We start from the raw sequence: 25,398 nt of genomic DNA, 5'->3' as shown, positions 1-25,398 counted from the left end.
ATACTATCTTATATTCTCATTGTTGCCTCCAACTTTAAAGAACTTCGTAATCATTGATAGCTAGAAGTTAGAGGATTAGTAGCTAGCTAGCTACTAGACTATAAGCAAGTTGCTTAGTTCCTAGCTAATTAGTGCGTTTAGAAAGGAGTTTCTACAATGCTAAAATATAGTAAATGTTGTTAGTAGTCTAAGTCTTAGCCTCTAGATAAACTTTATAGAGTTGATCAAAGTTTCTAAAAGGGGGCTCAACACTATATAAATTCGTAAACAAATAGAAATTTTATCCTAACCCCTAAGCTTAGCTTTATAGAGAAACTAGAGAAGGAATATAAGTATAGAGGAGGTGTTAGCTAGCTACTTTTCTACTACTGGTCTAGATACTTTATAGTTAGATAATTCTAAAAAATAAACAATGTTTACTCTATATAGTTGATATTAAAACTATCGATTCTTTAAGAACTATATAGGTATATAGGCTACACCTTTTTCTACTACCCTAGAGCCCTCTACCTACTTCTTCTTCCTTTCCTTCTTCCAACCTTGTAGCTATAGCCGTTGCCACCTACCCACCCACGTACACTACCATTATATAAGTTGATTTAAAGCTATTTCTATCGTCGTTATCGTTAAGAAGCTAATTATCTATATTATAGCTTTAATCTATATTTTTTATATACTCTATAAGTCGGTTAAGTCGAAAAATTAGTTGAAATCGCGATAGTAGCGGTAGTATTACAATTAGCAATAGCTAATTGAATTATATAGCAACTTCAAATACAACGATATAGAGCTATATAAGGAGAACAACCCCTTCGCCACTATCAACAACAACGCTCCTACTACTAACAAGTAGCTAGCTCCTACTACCCCCCTAGCCCCTACCGCCAACCCTCCTACCCCCCCCAACTAGTAGCAACAACGCCTCTAGGCCTGCCCTACGTACCCTACGCCTACTATTATTACCACCACTACTACTACTACTACCAACGAGGGCGCTATTAGCTAGTAGCTAGCTCCCCCTACTCCCTCTACTCTAGCTACCACCCCCCTCGCCGCCCCTAGCAAGCAGTAGCAGCGCCTTTAAGCCTGCCCTACACGTTCTATACCCATTACTACCACCGCTACTAGTACTAGTAGCAAGGACGCTACTAGCAAGTAGCTAGCTCCCCCTACCCTCCCTGCCCTCGCTATTAGCTAGCAATAGCAACGCTCCTATATATACCCTACACCTACTACTACTACTGCTACTAGCATTAGTAGCAAAAACGCTATTAGCAAGTAGCTAGCTCCCCCTACCCCCCTCGCCCCTACCGCCCCCCCTACCACCTCCCCTACTACCTCTACCACCCCTACTAACAAAGGTAAGTCTAAGCTAGTTACGCCTAACAACCCTTAGAAACGCCTAGCTAGGTCCTTAGGCATAAAGTCTTTAGTAAAGAGTACTATTTAGGTGCTAGTTAGTAGCTAGCTAACGTTAGATAGGCTAAGAAGAAGAAGAAGGAGGAGCCTAACTATAGTAAGGTATAGGTAATGCTATATATAGTCTACGTTATATATATCTATAATAGGGATATATAGGCTTGCCACTTCTAAGAGAGTAAGTATAGTATTATATTTTTAATATATTAAGTTTATATTCGTTAACTAGTATATAGATCTAGGCAATATATACTAGAAGTATACTAAGTAGAGCTATATCAAGTCCTACGTTTTTATAAATAATATTAACTAATGAACGACTATTAGTCCAATACTAATAAGCTACTAATAGCTACCTACTATAATTTAGCTAGAGGTTATTAAGTAGTATAAGCAAGTCCTTAAAGTCGATAAGGACAAGCCCCTACCTACTAACTTTAAAGCGTAAAGTAGACGTTTAGTTATAACTATTTATAAGCTATATAGTACTATAGCTACCTTATATTTATACCTAACTAACCAGTATTAAAAGGTATAATATATAAGGAGACCGCCACTACCCTACCCCTAGCTAGCACTAGTATACCTACGCCTAGCACTCCTACCGCCTCTATAGCTCACCTCTTACTCGCTAGGGCCTAGCCCTAGCAGAGTATTAAAAAGAGAGTCGCTCTAACGGCGGAGCGCTAGGCTATAGTTGCTAAGCGGCTAGCTACCGCTATCGAAGAGTTAGCCTAGCTAGCTTAAGATACCCTAGAGAAGGCTAAGTAGTATACTAAAGCCCTATACTAGATATATAGGCACCTTATAAATATTGAGAAGAATATTATAAATGTACTATACCTCTACTTTATAGCTAGCTAGTAGCTAATTAGTATAGTATAGGGAAATTCTAAGTAAAAAGGGTAGTAAAGATAAGGATAAAGGTAAGGTTAATAGTAAGTAAGATACTTAAGTTTAATTTTTTTATTTTAATACGTTTCTACTATTGCCTAGTAGCTAGCTAGGCTTTGCCTAGGTCAAATATAGTCTTATACTTCCCTAGCCTAGCTATAGCCTCTATATATAACCTATTCTTATATAGCAAGATAGTAGTAGTTCTAAGGTAGGTCATATCACCTACTATATAGACTTAACTAATATAGCGTAGATACAGCGATGACTCGTAGCTAGCCAGTAGCGGTAAGCGCGCTACTACCCACCTTTAAGCGCGCTATACCCTAGAATATACACGAAGACCCCCTGCCGGTACTACTACAGTACTTCGAGTTGTGGTGGGGGGGTGGCGTTGACAGGGGCTGGAAATTAGTCTTGGCGGGACCTCTTTAAGGACGACCAAGATCCGGCTACCAGCCCAAACGTGCTACTCACGCTGCCAATGCTTCCGCCAAGACGGAGATCAAGATCTGGCCTAACCCGCTGCGGACAGTGAGAGACGGGATCTGAATCTTGGCTAAGAGTGATGTCTGGGTCTCTGAAGATCTCTGTGTCAGCAACATGACAACCGACGAGGCGGAGATTTGCCAAGATTTTGCGGTGAGTCTTGACAACAAAACATGACGAGAACATGACTACAGATTGTGAAGGCAGCCAATTGACTAAGGTATATTGTCCGGTGCTCGCTGAAAAGCTACCTCACGTCAGCGAACGTTACTCAGGTAACTAGTTGTCGATCACCCGCGGAGGCGTTCCTTGGCAACAAGCAGCGGAAAGAGCTCACAGGAGATCGTGGTTCCAGGAAAAGAAGCCACCACGGAGGCTCGGAAACGAACTAATTTCCAAATTATATTTTTTTTTCTTTCCTCATACCAAAATGGCCGTCGCCTGTGGTCTCCTTCTTTCTCTTCTGTTTCCCTCTTTGTTTTTCTTGCAAACCTCTCAAGAGAGTGACGTTACGCCTGTGTCTGTTGTGGCGGTCTCGGCCGCTGTCGCCTGCCGCCTTGGCCTGCATCGCGGACTCGGTCCTCGGAGCAAATCTCGTCGATCGACCTATCTCACAACGCGCAAAACGCGCATCAGAGGACGAGATACGAAGCGCCAGACCTTGGCGTCCGGGACTGGTTGAGGACGGTTCGTCATCCTTTCCTCCTTCCCAGATTCGCGAACGCCGCTCCCCGCCTGCCCGTAAGCTCTCATGCATGAAGACTCCGCACCTCGACCACACGACATGCATAAGCCACGCCCAGGTATTGGTGCGTTGAGAAGTCTGGTCTCGTGCAAAGAGCCAATGCAGGCCAGCGAAGAAGCAAATGGCTGCGAGATATTATTCTCCAACGACACACATCTTCTCGGACCCGCCACACCACCCTGCATGCGGCGCGTTTCTGGTGTGGAAGAGATATGGATTTCCTACCACTGTTGGCTCGAGGCGAAAAAGCACCTCCACCCTCTCCCCACCCTCACGGCGAAGCCGTCGGGTAACAGAAACAGGCCAAGCCAGAAGGATCCCTTGTCCCAGTCGTCTTGCCATTCTCCCCCCTTCTCCCTCCACCGTTCCCTGACCTCCGGAGCAAGCGTAACTACAGAGTGGGAAAAGTCATTCGTAACTCGTGTGAGAGGGACTTGTCGCTCAGGCGAGGTGACCGCGGAGATTGGACTCAGTTTCGCCTGCTCTCAAATCCCCGCCCCTCGCACACCCCTCGCTCTCCCCGCCTTTGGAGAAGCAGAGGTGTCTGGGCCAGGCTTCGCCGAGCCGAAGGAGCCGAAGCAGCGGTCAGCCGAAGCAAACCTGCTCTTGGCTGCGCTCGCGGTCTCATGTTGGTCAATTTCGCAAAACACGGTGACGAGGTGAAAGGAAAGACCGGATAGCGTTATGCCGCTGGTCAGCGGCAGCAGCGAGATGAAACCGCTTCACTCGACTGCGACCTCGTAAAAATCGGCCTGGTGGTCGTCCTGGTGCTCTCCCCAATGGACAGGGCCGAGCTTCAGGAAGCGCAACTTCGAACCATCGCTGCTGAGACTGGAGGCGCGGCGCATGATCGCGTTAGCGTTGGCGCCATCTTGCTTCGTAGCCTCGGCGAGGGCCTCGGCGGTGAGGGGTTGCTTGATCCGCTGGCTCCGAGGGTAAGAGTCCGACGTTTGGGGGGCCAGCGAGAGGAAGGTGGAGGGCCGGCTGCGAGCATTCTCCGGGACGAAGTCCACGGCTTGCTCGCTCAGCTGACGGATTTGTTCGGGAGTCGGGTTCGCCATTGGAAACAAAGGGTGATGAGAAGATCGATTGGCGGTGTCTCTTCAGTGTGGATGAAGCTTCTGCAAAGGAGGCCGAGATAGCCAAGGTTGCCTCGCGGAAACGAACAGCAGAAGCGTAAAGATTGGTAAGTGGGAAGAATCGATGGGCGGGTGCCGGTGGGATTTTATACACAACGACTCGCACCCTGTTGGCGGGGGAAGGAGCCAGCCATCATTTCCCCCCCTCCTTCCCCCCTTCCCAACCCCTGTTGTGAAGCTTTTCTTTTTGTGCTCCACACTAGTGCTCACATGAGAGCTTCCGTCATGCCCCCAGGCGGCTCGGCACTGTTTCACACAGCGCAAGTAACCGGAGAGTTCAGACGGGGGCGTTGGGGTGCCATGATTGGGCTTGTTCAGCAGCCCGGGCGACCCGGCTGTTTTCGGCCCAAGGTAGACGCACGTGCGATGGCAATTGGCCGAAGCCGAGCGGAAGAGCGGTGGTAAGCAGGGCGGTGCCGCTGAATATTAATCCGTGCTCTGCGCGACACGCGTTCCGGAAGGCACGGCGAAATGGCGAGAAAGCAAAGAACCGGGAAACTCGAGCACTCGGTTGATGCTTGAAGTGATCTCGGCGAAGAACAACAAAAGGACCGAGTGAACTTTGATACGGCAGCAGGGTGGAGCACGCAGCGGGCCTCCTGCCGGTGCCGGTGCGGCCACCCATGACGTCGGAACTGGGCCGCCAACTGATTGGATCCCCGGGCAGGATCGCGAAGATATCCCGGGAAATTTGCGGCTCGCCTCTTGGTTGATGCCGCAGGACTCCGGGGTACGCTGCGGGAAAGCTCGCGGGCTCGGTCTCAGAGTTCCGCTCCCGGGATCGGCGCGGCCCGTCCGCCATTTCGCGATGCGCATTGGCCGCCAATGTTGGGTACTTAAATCCCCCAGGAGCCGGCGATAGAGGGGGGAACTTCGAGACTGCCCGGATAACCAGCGCGTTAAATACGCCTCCATTTTCAACACCGCAAGGGCTCGCTGCAACAGCCCTGGATGCAGGGCGACCTTTCCCTCCCGCAATTGAGAGAACGGCTGCCTAATGAGCAGCCCTCCGGAGCCCTTTTGTGATAAATCAAGGTGGAATCGAGCTTCGAAACCGGTCCACAATCACGGTTCGTAGGGATTGTGGCAACACAAGATGCTCAATGGTTGGATCGGGAGCCCCGTCACAGACACAAACGCCCGGCCCGCTGTGCATTGCTCTTCTGCCATTCCGAGCTCGCCGCTGAACGTCGCTATAAATACTCCGTGGTTCAGTTCACGGGATCTTGCTACGCACCCCCTGGGTCTCTGAAACGGGAGCCAAAGAGACACTCAGACAGTTAGGTAGTTTGTACGTCGGACACTTGTCCACTGGCCCGGCTCGGAGAGCACCCCGGGTCGAAAAGCAGACCCCATACTCCCTCCACCGAGTGTAAGGTGGCGGAACAGCGGCGACACTTGAGGCCGGCCCTTACGTTTGTACCAAGGCGGGAGTGCTCGCTTGAGAACGCGGTGCGCGACTGTTCGTTTCAGCCCACGGGCACCCACGTCTAGAAAGAGCCCTGAGCCAGGAAGTTTGTTAACCAGAAGCCCAACGCCGAGCCGGAAGTAGTTGGGAGGCCAACCGAGCCGGACATGGCTCTGTGCGTCCGCCCAACCAAATATTATCCTTCTGAAGGCAGTAGGAACCCTTCTTGCAAAGCCTTGTCGCTCTCCGCACCCATGGAGGCTGGCATAATACCGGCGAGAGGGGGGGCGGTGGGGAGGGGGAAGGAGGGACACGGTGAAGCTGCCAGCTGAAGATAACCAGCTCGGGCAGCTCTGGGAGAATCCAGACCGAATCACGATTGGTACCGCGGCCAGGCTAGTGACTTGGGGATACATACCCGGAGACGCCTCGGGAGGGGAAGGGGGGTGGACGGATGGAAATGATGCCGTGGTTGGGTGCCAGTCTTCCTCAACATGACACGGCGGAGGACCTGCGGAGAACAAGGGCCGAACGCAGAGCGGGCTCTTCATTAAGCCAGGACATCGATTCCAACCGACGGAGGCCCGTGATCGCTGTCCATGGGGCGGGGCTGCAGTTGGTGATATCGACGCCATATGCCGGGGCCGAGGGGGTGGGAGAGGAAGAGGAAGGGAGAGAGGAAGAACGCTGCTGGGTTGCAGCGCGGCCGGCACGACTCCAACGGATGTCAACTCCGGCTACTCCCTGCCAATCGGACCGGGGCTTTTGCGTTTGCATATCTCGTGAACAGGCACAGTTCGGGGGGTTTCTCCAGCCGTGCTTGCAGGTGTGGTTAGACCCTTCCAGCAGACGTGCAGGCGGGAGGTGTCATATGCCAAGCCGTGTACGGGCGTGACGGGAAAGCAAAGCGCCAGACTTCAAAGCAGAACAAGCCTGTTGGACTGCTCGGAGAGCAGGCCGGGACCGCAGCGGATTTGCTCGACGAGCGAGCCGGCCTTTTCTGCGGCAGGATGAAGGAGATTGCTGGAGGGCGATCAGCGAAAGAACAGCCGAGTGCAAGGGAGAGCACCAAAGCCTGGCCTGGCCAACAACGCGATGGGTTGGGGTCATCGTCGCCGAGCGGCGTTTGGAAGTACTTACCGGGCGTCTGGCGCTTAAATCCTGCCCTGATTGGCAGACACCCGCAATTGTGGCCACAGTCACAGCAAAGTCGCGACTAAAGCTCGCATATTCGCGACCCAACATCGAAGACCATCTCGGGCCCGCCTCCACTCGTCTGTGATATCTGTGTTTGGCTTGGTAGTGCGTGTCGTCACTGCAAGGGGGGTTACCATCCAGTGCATCCCGTTCCCCAAGTTGTGTCGTTGGGAGCCGCGCCGAGACCAGCTTCGCAGGGGCGCAATGTAAGGTAACCGCAGACTGTCGCGTTTAGCTGCAGATGGAGATGGATGCAATGCGAGGCACGCGTGCTGGTCGTTGGGTTGTCCACCACCGCCGGCGTTGAGTGGGAGGACTCCTACATCACGTCGCACAACCAGCCAAAAAAAAAAAAAAAAAGCCCCGAGGGAGGGCACGAAACACCCGGCGAAAACATGTACCGCGAGCCTCGGGTGAGTTGGCTTCAAGCCCAGAGGGTTGTTCTCTTGTTGCCGCTCAGGGCCACCGTGCCATCTTATTTTCACTGCAGCAACCCCTCGTCCCGGCGATAGAGCGAAGGACAGCCGAGGCCCGGCAAGTCGAGCCTTCAGGTCATGAGTCGACTTGTGTTGCTGACACCGTCAATCCTGGCCTGGTGAGAGGGATGTCTCTGTGTATACGGGGAAAGAGAGAGGGGGGGAGAGAGAGAGAGACGGAAAGTGACAGATAGACGGCGTGCCGCGATGCTTAGACAGGGAGTCTCTGAAGGGCGGGTCACAACCCAAAGGGGTTGCACTGTCCTGACCGGCATCCGCGGCTTCGAGAAGGCAGAAGAACACGGCGAGATGGCGGGCGGCGGTGCCGGTGACGGCTTGCGGCAAGTTTGAGGTTGAGGTGACTCGGGGGTCTCCGTTGCCCTGGCCAGAAAATGAGAGCAGGGCTGTGCCGAGGCACCGGCCAGAAAACCCGGCCCGGCCAGGGCGCGGCACGCACCCGGCAAAGATGGACATGTAGTTGGCCGCAGGATGGGCCGCACGAGGCATTCTGGTAAACCAAGGAATTACTCAACGGCGTCCCGCCCAGCCAAGCGACAAGGCAGATACCTAACAAGTCGCGCGAGTCCGCAAGCTCGCAAGCAATTGCCAGGTTGGGCGACGTCATCTTCAAGAAAAAGAGACGAAGATCGAACATCCCGAAGCATTTGGCGCCCGGCCCCGGACATTGTTTTGTTGGCCTGGATGTGCTGCAACGGGAGCAGGAGCCGGTGGCCCAGCACCGCCCAGCCTGCAAGGACCAGGACCCGCTACACTAACTACACTGGTGAAGATGTGGAGTCAACTGCAGCTGCGTGCCATGCGTCTGGTGGGGCCGCAGTTTACCAGGCAGGCATCGAGCAAGCCAAACTCCGTAACCCATTGGAGAGGCCGAGCGATGATTGGCCGACCCGCGGCTCCAAGAAGCTTCAAAGCAAGGGATGGTTGATGGCTCAGGCGAGTTCCCAGGCCACGCACAAGCCGTTGAACGTTTCCTGGAAACTTCCATCTTCCACAGCCCTTGTATGCTCCGTCGTCGCATAACTACTGAGTGCCCGAGCAACATGGACATCACCAGCTGATGGCAGGACTCGGGCGCCGAGGGCTTTGCGCGAGGGTACCAGGCCTCTTGCAGCCCAGGTCCTGACATCGTCTTACTGCCTCTTGTGGCCGTCACCGCTTTGTGGCTCCTCGTGGTCTCGCTGTCGTCGACTCGACTCGACTCACATCCCGCGTGCTCCATCGCCGTTATGTCGCGTCGAGCCCGAACAATGCCGGGGTCACTCGCACCTGCCGACATGGCTGTGGAATGCTCTCTGTTCCCACGGGCTGTCTCGAGTCCGTGCCGGCCTTTCTTGAGAGGTGAGTCCCTGATGCGAGGGTACTGGCCGCTGGTATGCAACCATACCATCAGCCTCACCTAGCACGTACGTCTGCGCCTCGCGAGGCGCGGTGCGCTCGGGAGCGAATCTTGTTCTGGATCACAGGTTGTTCGTCGACGCTGGGCCCGGATGAGTTGGTGCATGCCCTTCCCTCCTTGCTTTACCCTTGACAGTGCTTGCGCTACCCCCGTCCCCCGTCCTTCCCTTTCCCGCTGCCAACCAACTGATCGCGAGGACCCGGATGGGCGCGCCTCCTCTAGGCTGCTTGTCCTGCTTCCGCACAAGCGGGATGGAGACAGTATCGCCCTGGTTCTGTTGAGTTGGGCACATACCGGCCTCGAAGTTAGCGGCTGCTGTACGGTCCGTGACGGGAAAGTCTCCCTGCTCGCCTGTCGACTCCCACAGGCGGCACCTTGCTTCTATCCGTCCTACGCCTCGCCTGGGCAGCCTAAGGTAACCGTCTACCTAGGTACCTTACCTAGCTTTCTGCATTATTTTCTGCAAGGTTCTTGACGAACTGCTGCGGAAAACACCGCCCCTGCCTAGTTATCCGCTATCTCATGTGTGCCGTTGCCCCCGGGGGTCTTGGCAAGCGCATCAGGTTACCCTGCTCGGCCACCCAACAGCCCGAAGGGGCCATAACACGGCATGGCCAGATCGATTCAGTGGCCGTTGTTCGAATGCCGTTCCCCCACAGCTAAGATGAAGGTCAGCATCATCGCGGCGCAGGGTACGCCATTGCCGAAATCACTTGCGCCTCCTATCCCCGGCAGACACAAGGGCATTGCCCTCCCGCTCTTGTTTTTTTTCTTCTCCTACGCCCCGGGTCTCGCTGGCCATTGGGTGGATATTTGTATTGTACGTACCGGTGTGGGCTCTCCTGTCGCCGGTCAACCCGCACCGGGCCGTGGAGGTGAGTACTCTAGAGACGTGATAGGCCCAGCTCCGTCTTTCTCCTGCATATCCTCTTTCCCCGTTCCCCCCCTTTGCCACTTGCCGCTCCCGCATCGACCCACACCTACCTGGTGGCCTCTCCCGGGCTCGCAGCTGGGTGAGCCGGTAGGTCCCCCCCGAGCACGGGATACACACTTGTACATCTCCTCAGAGGGGTGGGATCGTTACATCCCCCTGACAGAAAGAAGTGCTCTGGCGCGACCGTCACACATCCGTCAACCAACCGCTCCGCGCCAATGCAAGTCTGTCTTGTCTCGCCCTATGCCCAGCGGAGAGGCAGCTACCAACAGACATTGACCAAGGAGTCATCACGGAGAGCAGCGGGGCCGACGCTGCCTCCGCGAGGATCTAGCGAAGACGGCGAGCGATGTCGAAAGTATGCACCGGTGGAGGCACTCCGTCCTCGTCCCCAGCAGCGCCCGTCTATAAAGCGAGCCGTCGTGTTCCTCCCCGAACCCGTTTGCAAAGAGCCCATCACCATCCTCTCTTCGTCTGATCGCCATCGCCCTTCTCCTCTGCTCGCTTCGCGCCCTCGCCTCCCAGCGCTTCTGTCTTATCTACTATTGAACACCACACACACCGCGCAGCCCTCGCCTGCCCACGATGTGCACCCTCTTGAGGTTCCGCTACCGCGACTGCGGCCACTACGACGGGTTCGAGTACGTCCACTCGGCCGAGTGCAAAGCGGCCGGCGGCGGCTGCCACGGCGGCATCCAAACCCAGGAAGACTGGCACGACGGACTCTGCAGCCGGCATCACTAGGCCACGGCGCGCAGGCGCAGAGAAACGACGGCTCTCTCTGGTATGTTACACTACCCTGAAGATCACACCTTCCCCCCCCTCCCTCCTCCACCTCACGGAAATCTCGTTACCTCAAGTTATTTGGGAGAAAAACTCCGTTCTAACTAATCCGGTCCAGGCTCTGTGTTCCGCCACTTCTCTTCCCCGACTCTGCGGAACGCGCGGCTAGACGAGCGGTCCATCCACACGGCGACAACGAGCCCTGAGAACATTAAAGGCCGTAGGGCGGATTCTGAAGTTCCACATGGTGCCGGTGGCCGGGTTTTGTCGCGTTGGTACAACTCGAGTCCCCTTGACACCCTACAAGCCTGTGCGGGGCGGCTTGCTACGCCTTGGGGCTTGGGGGTGGAAAGGGGCCCGGAGAAGAGACTTGGTTGCTATCGGGTTTTGTGGGACGCTGTTGAGCCGGGCTCTCGCGAACCACTGCTTTCCTACTTCGCAATTTGGCTTGACAGCAGTTGTTGTACATCTGCGTGCTTGTGTGTTTGTATTGGGGACGGAACTGCCTACTCTTCTTGGTTGTTGAATTTTTTTTCCTACATAGCTTTTTGAGAAAAGTCCTTTGCCTCACTCCCCGATCTTGTCCGGTACTACGACTACGCGTTTCAGAGGCACGCATGATCAGTCGCAATGCCTTGGCTATCCAGGTTGACTCGACGCGATTGGGCCGTAGCCTCAAGCCACTCGGGCAGGACGGTTAAGAACCGGGTCTCGCCCGTCAGGCGAAGGATGGACCGATTGACAGTGGTCGGTGGACCACAGAAAAGGACTTGCACAGTGCTGTATGTAGGCCGGAAGGTGGAGGGGTTTTTGAAGGTACTCGCTCATTGCTCGACAACCGGTCGGCCCAGCAAGTCCCGGTGGAGGACGCGCAAAGAAGCGGGCCGTAACATCTTCGACGCCGTCGCGGGGACAAAGTCCTCGTGCGCTGGTCTCAAGTTTTTGTCTCTCCGGTTTCCGTTCTCTCATTTTTCTTGACCTTTTACGCACAATAAGTGGAGTTTTCTTTTTCTTCATTTTCCTTTCCTTTTCTTCGTGGCATGGCCGTATGCGCTGGCGACGGGCTGCTTTCACATTACGCGGTTAACTGACTTGCATTCCGTAACTAGCCCTGGACTCAGCGTTCCGGGCCGTTGCGTCGCAAAACATGGCAGCGGGGAGATGCAGCAGCGCCTCGTCACATGAGCTGGATCGTGGAGGAGGCGTGCAGTAAGGCAGGGAACCCCCCTGGCAAGGCTTTGGTACCTCTGTGAAAAGAGACATTTCCCTTATGGTCCGTGCGCAAGCCCCCAGCAGCCAAAGCGGGAAGGATTGCATCCTGGACGCTTATCACCGCCCGATGTCACTACAGTACGGATCCGTGCATTTGCACCTACGGTAATACTGTGTAAGTAAACATCAACGGTCCATCTGGGGAGCCAGGACGACTCTCCTCACCGAGTAATTAACCGCACTTAAATCAATCTTGAAGCGCATGTGCTAGGAGGGCCTGCCCGCTGCTCAGTTGATGTTGGACCTACTTGGCTCGGTTTGGCCCGTTCAGGTCCGCCGTTAGGCTGGCGCCGCCTCCTTGGCCCAAACCAACCTTCCTTCGTCGGTCGTATATCAGACACCCAGAGGCTGCAGCACCTCCGAGTCTCGAATGGACGACGACCGCCAACACGCAAGCCGGCTAGCCCAAACATGGGAACGGGGGGCGGCTGCGTTGACGGGAATACGAGAAGCGACATGCCGGAGGTAGGAAGAGGCAAGAGCAACTTCGCGCCGGTCCGGCAGAATACCTACCTCCTTAACCTACCTTAGGCAGGCAAGATGCAAGGCTTCGCGACACAGCTTGCCGGACTGACCGATGTCTGGCGCCGCCAAATGTGACCAGATGTCGTGGACTTTGCAGATGCTGTCATGGACCCATATGCTCCCTGCATTGTGCTACGACGCAGCGTCTGCATCGCGCTTACAGTCGCACCCTCTGCCAATGGGAACCATGCTCCAGCGGCGGCAGGCAGAAATCCGGAAGTGTGGGGGCGGCAGGGGTAGATGGCGGTTCCACATGTGGGGCTCGCGCGTCTTCTGTCCTCCGTTGTGTCCTGCGGTACATTCCGGAATAATGGAGTGTGCGTCAGGGACTTCCGCATCGGTACCTTACTTACACTCGATCCCAACTGGCTTCCTCCGTGCCCGTCAGACCACAAACTGGAACTTGCCGCTTAGAATGCGCCTTTCTATACCACAAATTATCTCGCTGTTCGCGGTTGACGTTGGGTCTCCCAGTTCGCTCAGTCACATTTCCTGCTGGAGCATTGGCTCGTCGTCATCTCGCCCGACACCCGAACCTACCGGTGTAACATGAGGCTAAGCAGCTCAAAAGTCGGATCCCAATGACTTTGAGATAGAGTGTTGCGTACTCGGTACACCATCGACTCCTGCCCCGCACGTTCACACCGTGTGGCTTCGGGCTCGGAGGAAAAGAGACGATTCTAGGCTCCCGATGACCCCTCGGCTTCCTAAGCTTGGATGCCACAGCTGGGCTCCGTTAGATGGCGTAATGTTCGGCGCAAGAGAGGGCCCGAATCACATCGTCGTGCCGAGAGAGGAAAATAGGTGAAGGGCGGCTCGCATACACTACGCCAATCATCCGGCCTGAAGGTCTATGTCAAAGCGTAAGGTAACAACCCCGGCAGGGGAGCAGCAGCTTCCCGTCGGCCTGTGTCCTGTGTCCTGCTCGCTCCGGCAATCCTGTTCTTTCGCCGGCTTTAGGTGCCTTGCTGTGTATTAGGTAGGTATGTACCTAGGTACTACCTCAAGATGCGGTACGAGCCACATGCGGTTCCCCCGGACACCTCAGCCGAACCCTGACCCGAGCTGCTGACAGAGCCTCAAGGCTCCCCACCCTGGCTCTCGCGTCTGCGTCTCTCCCGCCCATGCCTGCCCACTGTCGCTGTAGGTGCCTTGCACCAACAAGCTAAGGTCATATCTGGAAATCGCCAATGATCTCCCACCACCCTACACCATCCCGGACCAACGTGCAGACCGATCCGGTGGCCACAGGGACATGACTGGATCGAAAGGGAGATTGCCGCCTGGCGGGCCCCGATTGCTAAGCGCGAGTGGCAGGGGGCGATCTGCTGGCACGGCAACCCATCGGGCCACAGAGAAAGCAAGAATCGACCAACAACCCCATGCTTCCGCATGGGAGATGCACGCCGCTCGTGGGTCAGGGTGCGATCGCCTCGTGGCGAGACCAGCCGCCTGCCGTCCTCATTGCTTGAGGTCTCGGGAAGACGGGACTCTGGGGGGCGCGAGCCTCTTGCGTAAATGGCGCTCGCATCTATTGCTCTCTCATGCCGCTGTGGAGATTGCATCACCAACAGAACATCATCCGCCGGAAGAGTTCCCGCCTGGCACCTGGGACAAACATCGTTCCTGCTTACCTACCTTGAGCTCCATTGGAGATAAAGAGAATCGCTGGGGGACCCAAAGTCGATGTACTCTGGCGGATGGGGCTGGTAACAGTACATGGACACCGTGTCCGAGGCGAAAAGGAGTGCCATGCCACGACATGCCAGGGATGGGCGACTGGGTGGGCCGAATGTTTTGCGATCGCTCAATTTCGGGATACAAAGTTGCATTCCGTACTATGTGAAAGAGTTCGGTGCTGTTCCTTGGAAGATCTCGCCTCAGTCACGATGCCGGCCAAGCAATGGCGAGACAGCCAGGCGGCAGTGGACTTGTGGGTAAGTTATGCCGAATATTTCTGGCAAAGTTGCTCGACCCGGCGCTCTGGTAAACTTGGCTCGTGCGCAGTGAGCCCTGGCTGACGGTGAGAGTACCGAAAGTTACCAAGTGTTGGAATGACGCGAAGTGTTGCTGGATTGTTAAGACATTAACGTAACTTGTTTCTTGGCAGAGAACACAACTCAGCTGCAATGCAATGCATTTCAATGTCTTGATTCCGTGTCCGCTCCGTATCTTCGATGTAGGCGTTAATAAGGGTTGTTAACATATGGACATACAAAACTTGGTAACTTTACACATCAGTTACAGATCTGCCACTAACTTAACTGCCGAAGCCTTCCCAATGATACCGCTGCGGCCTGCTCACGGGCTGCCAAGGTTTCAAAGTCATCGGATGAACAACACAGGGCGGAAATACCAACACTAGCAGCATCTAACACTCACCTGAACCCCAAGTAGAGTATAAACCACCTACGGAGTCGTCCGAAAGTGAAGACGCACTACAACCCAAGTTTTAGCGGACATCGCCGACAATGACCAGCCCGTACGTAAATTTTTGCCTCACTGCTCCCTTGCAGTTTCCGTCAGCCTTCCAAAACGAGGCTGTGGGCAGCGAACTAGGTCTGTCTCTATGCGGCCACCGTGACAACCCGAGGCTGAGCCCCGCTCGGGCCACTGCTCTCGAGACCCCCGTGTGCGCGCGATGACTCCCCCTCGGTCAATCTACGTGTACGCACAAACGGAGAAGTCTTGTTTCGGCCCAAAATGCCAGAGACTGTTTCGTGGACGAGGATCAAGCTCGCAAGGCGATCAACCAGCTCAGGTTGACGACCAGCCACCCCGGTGGAATGATCCGCCAAGGTTTCTGATGGTGAGCACGCGACTCATAGTCACAGTATCTAGACGAGCAGAGACTTCAGATCTCGATGCGTCTTGCGGGGATCAAAGGAACGGGTCTGTAGGTGCCCAAGTAGTGCCCAACGAGTACCTTGCCGTCTGGTCGCCTCACAAGACTGATCATCGCCTCAGTCCGCTCGTGCGCCCGCACTCTTACTCCCGTTGTACATGCCCGGCCGTCCGTAAGCCCGTTTCAAGCAGCCCCTGGACTTCTCCGTCCCCATCGGCTTCCCCACCCCCCAGCTTGCCCTGCTTCTTCTCTGCCACAGCAAAGACTCGGCCCACCGCGGAAATGAGTATAGCCAAGAAGACCAGGCGTGGGCGCAGTCACCGTATACAGGGTAGCGGGGGTAGCCGTAGCCACGACCGTAGCCACGAGTCATGCCTGTACCATCGCCAGCACCACCAACCCAGACCGACCAAGGGTTGTCTGCACTGCCTGTAGCAGGCTACCCCCTTTCCCCCCCCTTTCTTCTAACCGCAAGGAAAAGGGAGGATAAACCCCTCGGTCCCGAGCCTACCAACTCGGCGCCTGCCCGATGTACCCCTCCCTTTCGTTGCCTCCGCCAAGGCAGCCCAGCCAACAACCAGGACAGACGGAGAAGCATGTAGCCCTGCCGGCGGTCACCCTGCCGATGACGACGACACGGACGTTCCAGATCATGACCCAGTCGTGCTGTGCCAGGGCCACCCCGGGGCGGCGTTCACCTGCAGCCCAGCCACTGTTGGACAAGGTGCCACTGACCACCGAAGATGGAATGGGAACACCCCCGTCCAAGGACCAACACCAACTCGACTCGGTCAATAGGCCCATCACCAATTCAAGCCGCACACCCATGTCACCCTCCCCTTCAGGACCCGAGTGACACGCTAAGCTGTGGCGAGACCAGCCGAAGGAGGAGAAAAGGGGGGTCTTCTGCGAGAGTGCCGCCACCAACCAAGCATTCACATTCTCCCAACAAGTGAGCTCCTTCTCGGTATGAGATCATTTTCCCATTCATCCACTCAGCTGCTCCAGGTGCAAGGCAACCCTTGACCGAGGGGAAAAAAAAGAAGCATGCCGGAGCCAACACTTGCTCCACCGGCTAGCTTGCCCGATGCTGCCTGTATGTACTGTACAAATCATTACAACCGCGCCCCTCCCTGCCCTTCGCCAGGTCCTTCCATCCGTCTGTCTGCCCCCACACTCATCACCAGGCCGCCAAGCCTTTCCACCAATTTCACGCCGCGGCAATGGCTCTTCCGGCCGTAACCAATCTGGTGCCGCGCATCTTCCTTAGTAGAGCCGGGGGCCATCCGCGAGGGTGCGAATCAGAAATGCATATCTAAAAGGGAAGGGGCGGGGCTGTGTTTTGGCAGTGTCATCCTCTGTTGGGGGAAATAGGGGGTGTTCTATCACATGATAAGGAAATGGGGCAGAAATAGGCAGCTCGGTCCAAATATATACCCCCAATAACAACCTGCGGATGCCCCGGGAGATCCCGTGGCATCCATGCAGAGCAGCCAGCACCCTGCATGCAACGAGAGTCGCCCGTGACTCACAAGGAACCGGATCAGTCGTTGGTCGGAGAAGTGGGTGAGCTGTAGTTGCAAGGACGTTAGCAGAGTGGTCGATCATCTGGGGCACGCCACCAGACGACTTACTACTGGTCACCATTGCCTCCGGCAGGGCCGCGGCCCGGAGTCCTTGGTGAAAATGAGGGCGACGTGGGCGAGTAGCCAGGGCTGGTCGGCGACATCTGCTGGCCCGGGGACCGCTGGAACGACGGGCTCGTCGGTGAGTAGGCATCCGGAGATGTAGGAGACCAAGTGGGCGACGCCGGCGAGTATGACGGCGAGGTGGCATGCAGATTGGGTGACGCCGGGCTGTAGCTCGGACTCGTTGGAGAGTACGACGGAGACGTCGGCGAGTTGAACTGCGCCGGCGACGTCGGGGAGTAATGCCTGGTCGCTGCGGGCGACGCCGGAGAGTAGCTGGGCGACGTCGGGCTGTAGTTCGGGCTGGTCGGGCTGCCAGGCCGCAGCATCGGTGACGTTGGTGAGAACGATGGAGACGAGGGGCTGAACTGCGGGCTCGATGCGTAACGGCCTCCAGCGTCGATGAGGGGCGAAGTGGGCGAGTAACCAGCTGGTGACGAAGGCGAGTACCCGCCATAGCCAAACGGCGAAGTGGGTGACGTGGAGAAGGGGCTGGTCGCGCGCGGGCTCGTCGAGTAAGGGTTGACGGTGCTCGAGCCGAAGCCGCCCCCGTACTCGGTCCCGAAACCGCTCGGGCTGTCCGATCCTCCGCCCTGTATGGGCGAGAAGTTACCCATGGTCGGCGAGTAGCTGCCCAGATAGCCGTTGTCCGCCATCGGCGAGCCAGTATCGTAGGGGGTTGCTGCGCCCTCAAGCTGGGATCCCTTGATGGTCATGCCAGGCATCAAGCCCATGCGCGAGTTGTCCGAAATGACCGTCTCCAACATCTTGGGATCGAGAAGAACATCGAAGTGACCGGTCCCCATGGGCGCCATCTGGCCCAGCATGACGTTCTCCGAAATGCCCCGGCAGTCATCCAGCTCACCGACGGCAGCAGCCTCGAGCAGAATCTCGACCGTCTCTTCGAACGAGCAGCGCATCAGAGCACCCGTGTCAGCGCGGTTGATGCCGTGGCGCGTCACGGCGGCGATGCTGCCACGGTAGGTCATGACGTCGACCAGAAGCGCCAAGTGCCGATGGTTGACATACGAACCGTCGAAAGCGAGCACCTGGGTCAACTCCTGCAGCAGAGCCGCCCGAGCTGCCTCGATACCGAACACGTCCACAATCTGATACAGATCGTTTGTTGACGTTCGCTTCGTGTCGACCCCCTCGATGGTCAGGACCTCCCTCAAGGCCGTGCCCTGCGTATCGAGGTACCACTCCATGCATTCCGGAGCATCCTTGTTGGCCACCTGCGATCCATCCGCCCTCTCGACCAGCTTGGTGCCCTTGTTCAAGAAGGCACGCTCGATACCGACGACGCCGCGCAGAGTGCAGTGGTCGAGGAGATGCTTCTCGAGTCGCTTGAGCATCACATCATCCTCAATGATCTTATTACCGTCCTCGTCCTTATCGTCGTCTTGGCGGATGACGCGTATCCGGATGACCATCTCTTCCGCATTGTTGTCACTGAAGATGACCGCCACGTCTTTCCTGTACTCCTCCTTGATGCGCTGCGCAACGTCTTCCACTCGGAGGCCTTTATCGAGCATTTTCTGTCGGTCAAGAGTGAGCCTCAGAATCCAACGCGATTGGTTTTCGATCGAATCCTGGTCCGACGAGTCCGGGATCAGGAAGTAGGATTCAACCATATCGAAATCCTCGGGGATGTTTGTGGATGTGATGTCCGGATCATAGTAGATCTCCGTTACGGCCGTGACGGAACGAAGGCTGGTATGTTCAACGGCGTTACGAAGCCTCTTGGCATCCTCCTGTGTCGCGTTCTCCGAGTCCAGGTAGACAACCATGGAGGGAGTCTTGATGTCCTTGGCGACGTTGAGGATCTCCTTGAGACGTGGGACACCCAGGGTGACGTTCTTGGACGAGACACCAGCGAAGTGGAATGTGTTGAGGGTCATTTGCGTCGCCGGTTCTCCGATGGACTGAGCAGCCAGCACGCCAACCATCTCGCCAGGGGCGACCATCGAGCGCGACCACCGGTTCTCCAACTCGCCCAGGATGTGTTCAAAGGCTAGCTTGTTGATCCTCTGCTCGACTGCGAGCCGCTTGAAAGCCAGGCGGGACCGCAGTTGAATCTTGAACAAGAGTGTCGCATTGTAATCGGCCTCCTTCGAGATCGCATCGGTGCCGCGGACAACAACCAGCCGGTCAAGCAAGGCTCGGACGGCGGGGATAACGTCCTTGGGCGTAAGATCGCTGCGGTGAGAGTCATCAACCTTGAAGAGCTTCTTCGCCGTCTCGATGATGCGAGCCACGTTGAGCGGGAGCTGCATGTTGTCTTCACCCCGTTTGCGGCGGTTGATCTCCCGCAAAAGCTTGCGATCAGCCAGCAGCTGCTCGTACTCTTGGTCCAGAAGCTGCTGCACCATCGGGTCGCTAGCCATCTCCCTCCCGAATTCCAGAGCATCTAGAGCAGCAGCGGAGCTCTCTTCGTCCATGACATCCAGGCGGAAACGCTTGTCGAAGAGCTTGTTCGACAGATTCATGTGATCCACTCGCTGCTTCTCGATGGCGACACCATCCAGACCGTCTTCACCGTAGATGAACTGAATGATGTCACCAAGCGAGTTCCGGACCGTGCCGTCATAGTGCGCTTCTGCATCCTCGAGCGCCTTGACAAGCCGGCGCTGGATGTAGCCCGTCTCGGCTGTCTTAACAGCGGTATCGATCAATCCTTCTCTGCCAGCCATGGCGTGGAAGAAGAACTCAGAAGGAGTCAAGCCACGGAGATACGAGTTCTCAACGAAGCCACGAGCCTCGGGAGAATAGTCGTCTTTGGTGAAATGAGGGAGTGTACGGTACTTGAATCCGAACGGGATACGCTTGCCCTCCACGATCTGCTGGCCGACGAGGGCAGTCATCTGCGAGATGTTGATTGCAGAGCCCTTGGAACCCGAACGAGCCATTGTCACCGCATTGTTGAGGTCCTTCAGGCTCTTCTCGGTGGTGGTACCAGCTTTATCGCGGGCCTTGTTGAGGGCCGTGGAGACCTTGTTTTCAAAAGTCTCTCGAATGTTCATGCCGGGGAGCGGCTCAAGCTCATTGTTGGTGGCTTGCTGGGTCAGCCGGCGGACCTCCTCCTTCTCGTCGTCGATATGCTTCTGGACCAGCTCGATAGTCTTGGCATCAGGAATTGTGTCACCGATGCCGATGCTGTGTCCATTGTGCAGCAACCAGTAGTTGACCACCCGCTGGCAGCCATTGAGGAAGTCCATGGCCCCTTGGGGTCCGAGCTCGTTGTAGCACAGGTGAACAATTCCGCCTCCCGTGGCGCCTACGCTCTTTTTTGACAGCAGGCCAAACATGAGCTCTCCTTGCTGAATGAGAAGACCATCATCCTTAAATGGATGGTCTTTGTCAGGCTGGTCCGAGTTCATGTGGATGTTGATGATCTTTGGGATGATCATGCTAATGATCTGCTTGCCGGTCCATCGGGGCCGAGGCTTGAAGATCGCTGGGAGCGGAATAATGCCATCCCAATCAGGGACCCAGAGCATGATGTTCATCACCTGCTCTTTGGTAAGGAACACGTCGCGCCGGCAGAGCTTGTACACGCCAGCTAAGGTGTCCTGGACGATGCCCATGAGAGGACCGTTCCTCTGCGGCGAGACAATGTTCAGGGGAACCATGCAAAGCTCTTTGACCTCGGCACGCGTCTCCTCGGTCTGGGGGACGTGCAAGTTCATCTCGTCACCGTCGAAATCAGCGTTGTAAGGCGAAGTGACGGACAGGTTGAGCCGGAAGGTCGAGTAAGGCATGACCCGCACCCTGTGACCCATCATGGACTCCTTGTGGAGAGACGGTTGACGGTTGAAGATGATGTAGTCTCCATCAATCAGGTGGCGCTCCACTTTCCAACCGTACTCGAGCTGAATGCCGGTCGCACGCCGATGGTGGCGGAGGTCAATCCGAGTGCCATCAGATCGGATGATGAATCTTGCTCCCGGGTGCTCATTCGGGCCGTTCTGGACGAACTGAGTAAGCTTGGCGATGTTGTACGGCGTCACGGTCTCGGGGTATGTCAACGTGCGGGCGATGCTGCGCGGTACGCCGACCTCATCCAAGGAGATATTCGCATCGCCGGTAATGACAGTACGAGCCGAGAAGTCGACGCGCTTTCCCATCAAGTTGCCTCGCAGCCGCCCCTCCTTCCCCTTGAGGCGGGCTCGGATGGCCTTGACGGGGCGTCCGCTCTTCTGCAATGCCTGTGGCTGACCAGCAATGTCGTTATCCATGTAGGTAGCGACATGATACTGGAGTAGGTTTTCAAAATCGGTGATGATATGCTGAGGCGACCCCTCTGCGATGGCCTGTCGGACGTTGCCGTTGGCGCGAATGATATCACCGAGCTTATATGTCAAGTCGTCCTCGTTTCGCAAGCCCGTTCCGGTTCCATCCATGGAAATGCTCGGACGAACAGGCGGTGGGGGAACAGGCAGGACGGTGATGATCATCCACTCGGGTCGGGCTTGCGAGATGTTGAGGCCGATGTCCACCATCTCCTGGTCGCTCATGCGGCGGAAGATGTTGAGGGCCATCTCCGGCGTGATGATCTTCTTCTCCTTGTTCTTGGCGCCTTCCTCATCCTTGGTTTCGAAGTGACCCCAAAGAGTGAGGGCCTGCTGTCGAATGACAGGTTGAATATTGCCGCATCCTCCATGCCCGCCGAGAAGCCCTCCCGCGGAGTCACCATCTTCGGCATTCTTGGGAGGGTCGTTGTCACAGCGCCTCTTGCTCTTACAGATGTCCCAAACCCGCTTGAACCGGACCTTGGGGTCCCTGATGCGCATGGCGGCGGCATATTGCGGGTCGGACTGGTCAAGCGTCAGCATCAACCGCAACAAAGACTACCCAGGCGGGTAGAATGCACTAACTCTATCCGCTAGCACCCTGCTGCAGTTGTGGCAGACGATTTCGAGCAACTTCTTTGTGCGCCTGATGAAACCAGGATGATAGACCGGTCGGGCAAGCTCGATGTGACCAAAATGGCCAGGGCACTCCGACATGTTCTCGGTGCAAGTCTTGCACTTGAACTGTCTGTCGACCGAGCCGAGCAGAGGATCATTGAGACCGCCATCGCGAGGCTTTGTGCGTGTCTCATCCATCGTCTCAGGATAGAGGACATGGCACACGCTCATACCCTTGATTTCCTCCGGGGACAGGAGCCCAAACTGGATCTCCTTGATCGTGCGGATCGGCGCACTGGAGTGCGCAAAAATAAGATTCGCCATTTTTGTGGAAGGAAAAAGGCAAGACCGCTGAAAAGAAAATCGCGATGCGAGGCGGATCGAAACGGACGGCGACCGGCAAGGACCGCGAAGCGCGGGTCGATCGTATTGTCGCAATCACAGTATTTGGGCGCGCCGGGAATTTGGTGACGAGGAGAAGACCGCGGCAAATGACCGAGGAACAAGCACTGAGAGCGTCGCCGAAATCCCGATGGCGATAGTTCTGGTGGCGCCGGTTCGCGATGCTGTTGTTGCCTCCTCCTCGGCGCTTCCCAGGCCAGAGGCCTGAAGCAGCGAACCGTCAGAACCCGGTCGGCTCCAGTCTCGGTGTGACGCGGGGAAAAAAAAAAATCGCAAAACTCGAAGATCGCGATCAGCACGTTCGATTTGCTTGTCGAGGAAGGCAGACGACAAGAACTCGGAAACCCTTGACGCGACTCGCGATGTCGGTCGGGCGGTTGATGAGAGTGGGTTTGGGGAAGGAGGCAGATGGCGCAGCCTAGACCTGAAAAAGTTCAACTGACAAAGCAACGCCCGGGAGAGGCAAAGACGGCTAAACCCGATTCTGTGAGGACCCACTTTTCGCTCCAAAGCGTGAACTACGAAAGTACTGCGTACCTTACCTGTATCTGTTCCTTTGTACCGCAGAGTAATGTGACCTTACAATGGACCGTGGGAAGCAACGTCGTGAAATGCGCACAATAGGGCAGTTACCTCCCGAGAGCTCCCTATAGTGTACAATAGTCAGTGAATGGGATGCTCGTACAGCTTGGTTCCGTCCCTTTTGTTTTGTATGTATCAGTATTTCAGGGCTACGATTGAGCGCTGACCTGGCATTGTATGTAATTGCCGTTAAATTACGGCACAATACCTCAATTGCAGCCTAATGGTATACGCCAAGCTGAATTGGAGCGGCTGCAACAACAATGCCAGGCGACTCGGATTACACAACCCATCCGGTTCTCATTCCTCGATCACATTTCCAAGCTGAGCTATTCCGTAACCTGAAAGACTTCCAGGTCTCCATTGCCCTGCGAGCTCCAACAAGGCTCCGCTGCGCTAGGGGGCACCGTCATTATGTTGATTATTTCTTCTTCGCCCGTCCCCGTCCCGGTTTCCTCCCCGGCCCTCGCTCTTCGCCTGTCATCTCATCCTCGTCCTGCTCACCAGGACTCTTCCGCCGCAGCGTCCCGAGCGATACGTTTACGAATTCTTCTTCGCTGTCCGACTCGCCCAGGTTGAACAGGATCGGCATGCGAAACGTGTCCATGCCGTTGCCTAGCCCATCACCGTCTTCCACCGTCAGGACATCGACGTCCTCATCTTCCTGAACCAGGCGCCGCTTTTGGATCTCCTCCTGCGGGTGGATGTCAAACTCGTCCTCTCTTTCGATGTACTCGACGTTCTCTTCCACCTCTACGAAGTCGGGCGCGAGGGCCGACCATCGCTGAGGGCTCGTGACAGACCAGATATTGATTCGGCCAGTCTCAAGGCCGCAGGCGGCCAACAGAGCGCGGTGTGGGTGCCATTCAATGACTCCCTGCTCCTCCTTCGGACCCTCCAACATGCGCACCAAACTGCCATGCCCGCGTTCCCAGATGTAGAGCTCGTGGTTGTTGTAGGTCGACGCTGCGACGTACTCGCCCGTGGCGCTGAAGGCTACATGGTTCCACGACAACCTGTTCACCACGTCTTGAAACTTGTGCTCGAGGGGTAACTGTATGGTGTCCGGATCAAGGTCTGCTGCGGACAGGTTCGGCACACGGAAGGTCCTTATTATGCGGTCCTGGGCATTCACCAGGAGCTCCTTGCCCGACTCAGTAAGACGAAGAGTTGTGATGACACCGCTAGCTATCTTCTCTGAGTAGATAATTTCACGCGTCCTCGCGTCGATGATATTGAGGCGGCCCTTGGTTGTGCCGGCGAGGAGGTGGTCACCTGTCGCCGTATAGACGATGGCGGTTGTCATGTGTTTCGCATCCTCCTTGGCCTGCTTCTCCTTCAACGTTGCATCGGCATCGGTGTTGGGTCGTTTCGGCACCGAGGGGAGAACGTAGCACACGGGGGCGGGAGCCGTGATGTCGACGAGCATCGGTTGGTCCTCGAAGAGGGCCGCAGCAAACTGGTAGCTACCGCCCCACACGTCAGCGGACCCCGTCCTCTCTAGGAACGATGATTAGGGGAAAACCGGGGGAACGAACTGATGCCACGGGTGAAGCTCAGCCCCATACACCGGGGCGCGGAAGCGCACCTCGCGGTGTCTTTTCCCGTCCTGCAGATCCCAGAGAATGACTTTCCAGCCCTGGCAGGCGGAGAGCAGATAGCGGCCGCACCGTGACCAACTTAGTGATGTTATGTTCTTGGAATGGCCCCTAAGTTTGCGCGCCACTCCCATGGTCTCCAAGTCCCAGATGACCACAGTGCCGTCAACGCGGCCCGAGGCCAAGAAGTCGCCCTTGCGATTGAATCGCACGCATGTCGAGTGTCCTGACCGGATAGTGTTGGTAATATTTTCGGGGTAATCTTGAAGGAGGTAGTCGTCGGATAGGAGGAAGTTCATTGTCGCGCTCAATGTGCCGAGACTCCTTGTTCTGGGAGGATTGCTCGTCACCAGCGCGGCGGCAGGAAACTGAGTGGGGTATCTGCAGTTCGTTGTTGGCGGCTTGCTGCAAGGTTGGTGGAGAGCCCCACGGAGTCCGCCCCAGTGGGTTGGGTGAGCTGGAGAACGAACTCACTGGTGACAGGGGTTCAACGGCAGATCTACGGATCTCTTAAGGTCGGGTTATGGGTGTCAGGTAACCTACCTAGCGATGTACCTTACATACCATGTTCGTACGGAGTACTGCGCATTTCACACCCGGAAGTTACACGTTACTTGCATTTCCTGTCACAGCAGGTGGGGCGGCCTGTCCTCCAGCACAACCTTCCCTACCTGA

The 25,398-nt window shown here is 56.0% G+C and overlaps 4 protein-coding genes across 4 annotated transcripts; all 4 read right to left on the bottom strand.

The window, feature by feature from the left end:
• Positions 1–3,632: 3,632 nt before the first annotated feature.
• THITE_2171257 (uncharacterized protein) lies at positions 3,633–4,705 on the bottom strand. Its single transcript, XM_003656510.1, has one exon. It carries the CDS (start codon positions 4,606–4,608, stop codon positions 4,270–4,272), a length of 339 nt encoding a protein of 112 aa, XP_003656558.1. The 5' UTR covers positions 4,609–4,705; the 3' UTR covers positions 3,633–4,269.
• A 2,306-nt stretch (positions 4,706–7,011) lies between these two features.
• Positions 7,012–8,274, bottom strand: THITE_2091721 (uncharacterized protein; the record flags this gene model as incomplete). The annotated part of the gene is made up of 2 exons (XM_003656509.1): positions 7,012–7,094; positions 8,037–8,274. 2 exons carry the CDS (start codon positions 8,272–8,274, stop codon positions 7,012–7,014), a joined length of 321 nt encoding a protein of 106 aa, XP_003656557.1.
• An 8,661-nt stretch (positions 8,275–16,935) lies between these two features.
• Positions 16,936–22,650, bottom strand: THITE_2121340 (uncharacterized protein). Its single transcript, XM_003656508.1, has 3 exons — positions 22,109–22,650; positions 17,178–22,048; positions 16,936–17,114 (listed from the first exon to the last, which is right to left on the bottom strand). The coding sequence occupies exons 1-3, from the start codon at positions 22,463–22,465 to the stop codon at positions 17,087–17,089; spliced, it is 5,256 nt and encodes a 1,751-aa protein (XP_003656556.1). The 5' UTR covers positions 22,466–22,650; the 3' UTR covers positions 16,936–17,086.
• Positions 22,651–23,190: 540 nt separating this feature from the next.
• Positions 23,191–25,131, bottom strand: THITE_2121337 (SWD1-like protein). Its single transcript, XM_003656507.1, has 2 exons — positions 24,664–25,131; positions 23,191–24,591 (listed from the first exon to the last, which is right to left on the bottom strand). The coding sequence occupies exons 1-2, from the start codon at positions 25,020–25,022 to the stop codon at positions 23,547–23,549; spliced, it is 1,404 nt and encodes a 467-aa protein (XP_003656555.1). The 5' UTR covers positions 25,023–25,131; the 3' UTR covers positions 23,191–23,546.
• Positions 25,132–25,398: the final 267 nt, after the last annotated feature.

The sequence above is a fragment of the Thermothielavioides terrestris genome, chromosome 5, assembly GCF_000226115.1.
Source record: "Thermothielavioides terrestris NRRL 8126 chromosome 5, complete sequence".
Classification (NCBI taxonomy): Eukaryota; Fungi; Ascomycota; class Sordariomycetes; order Sordariales; family Chaetomiaceae; genus Thermothielavioides; species Thermothielavioides terrestris.
This window is presented reverse-complemented; position numbering and strand designations above follow the sequence as displayed.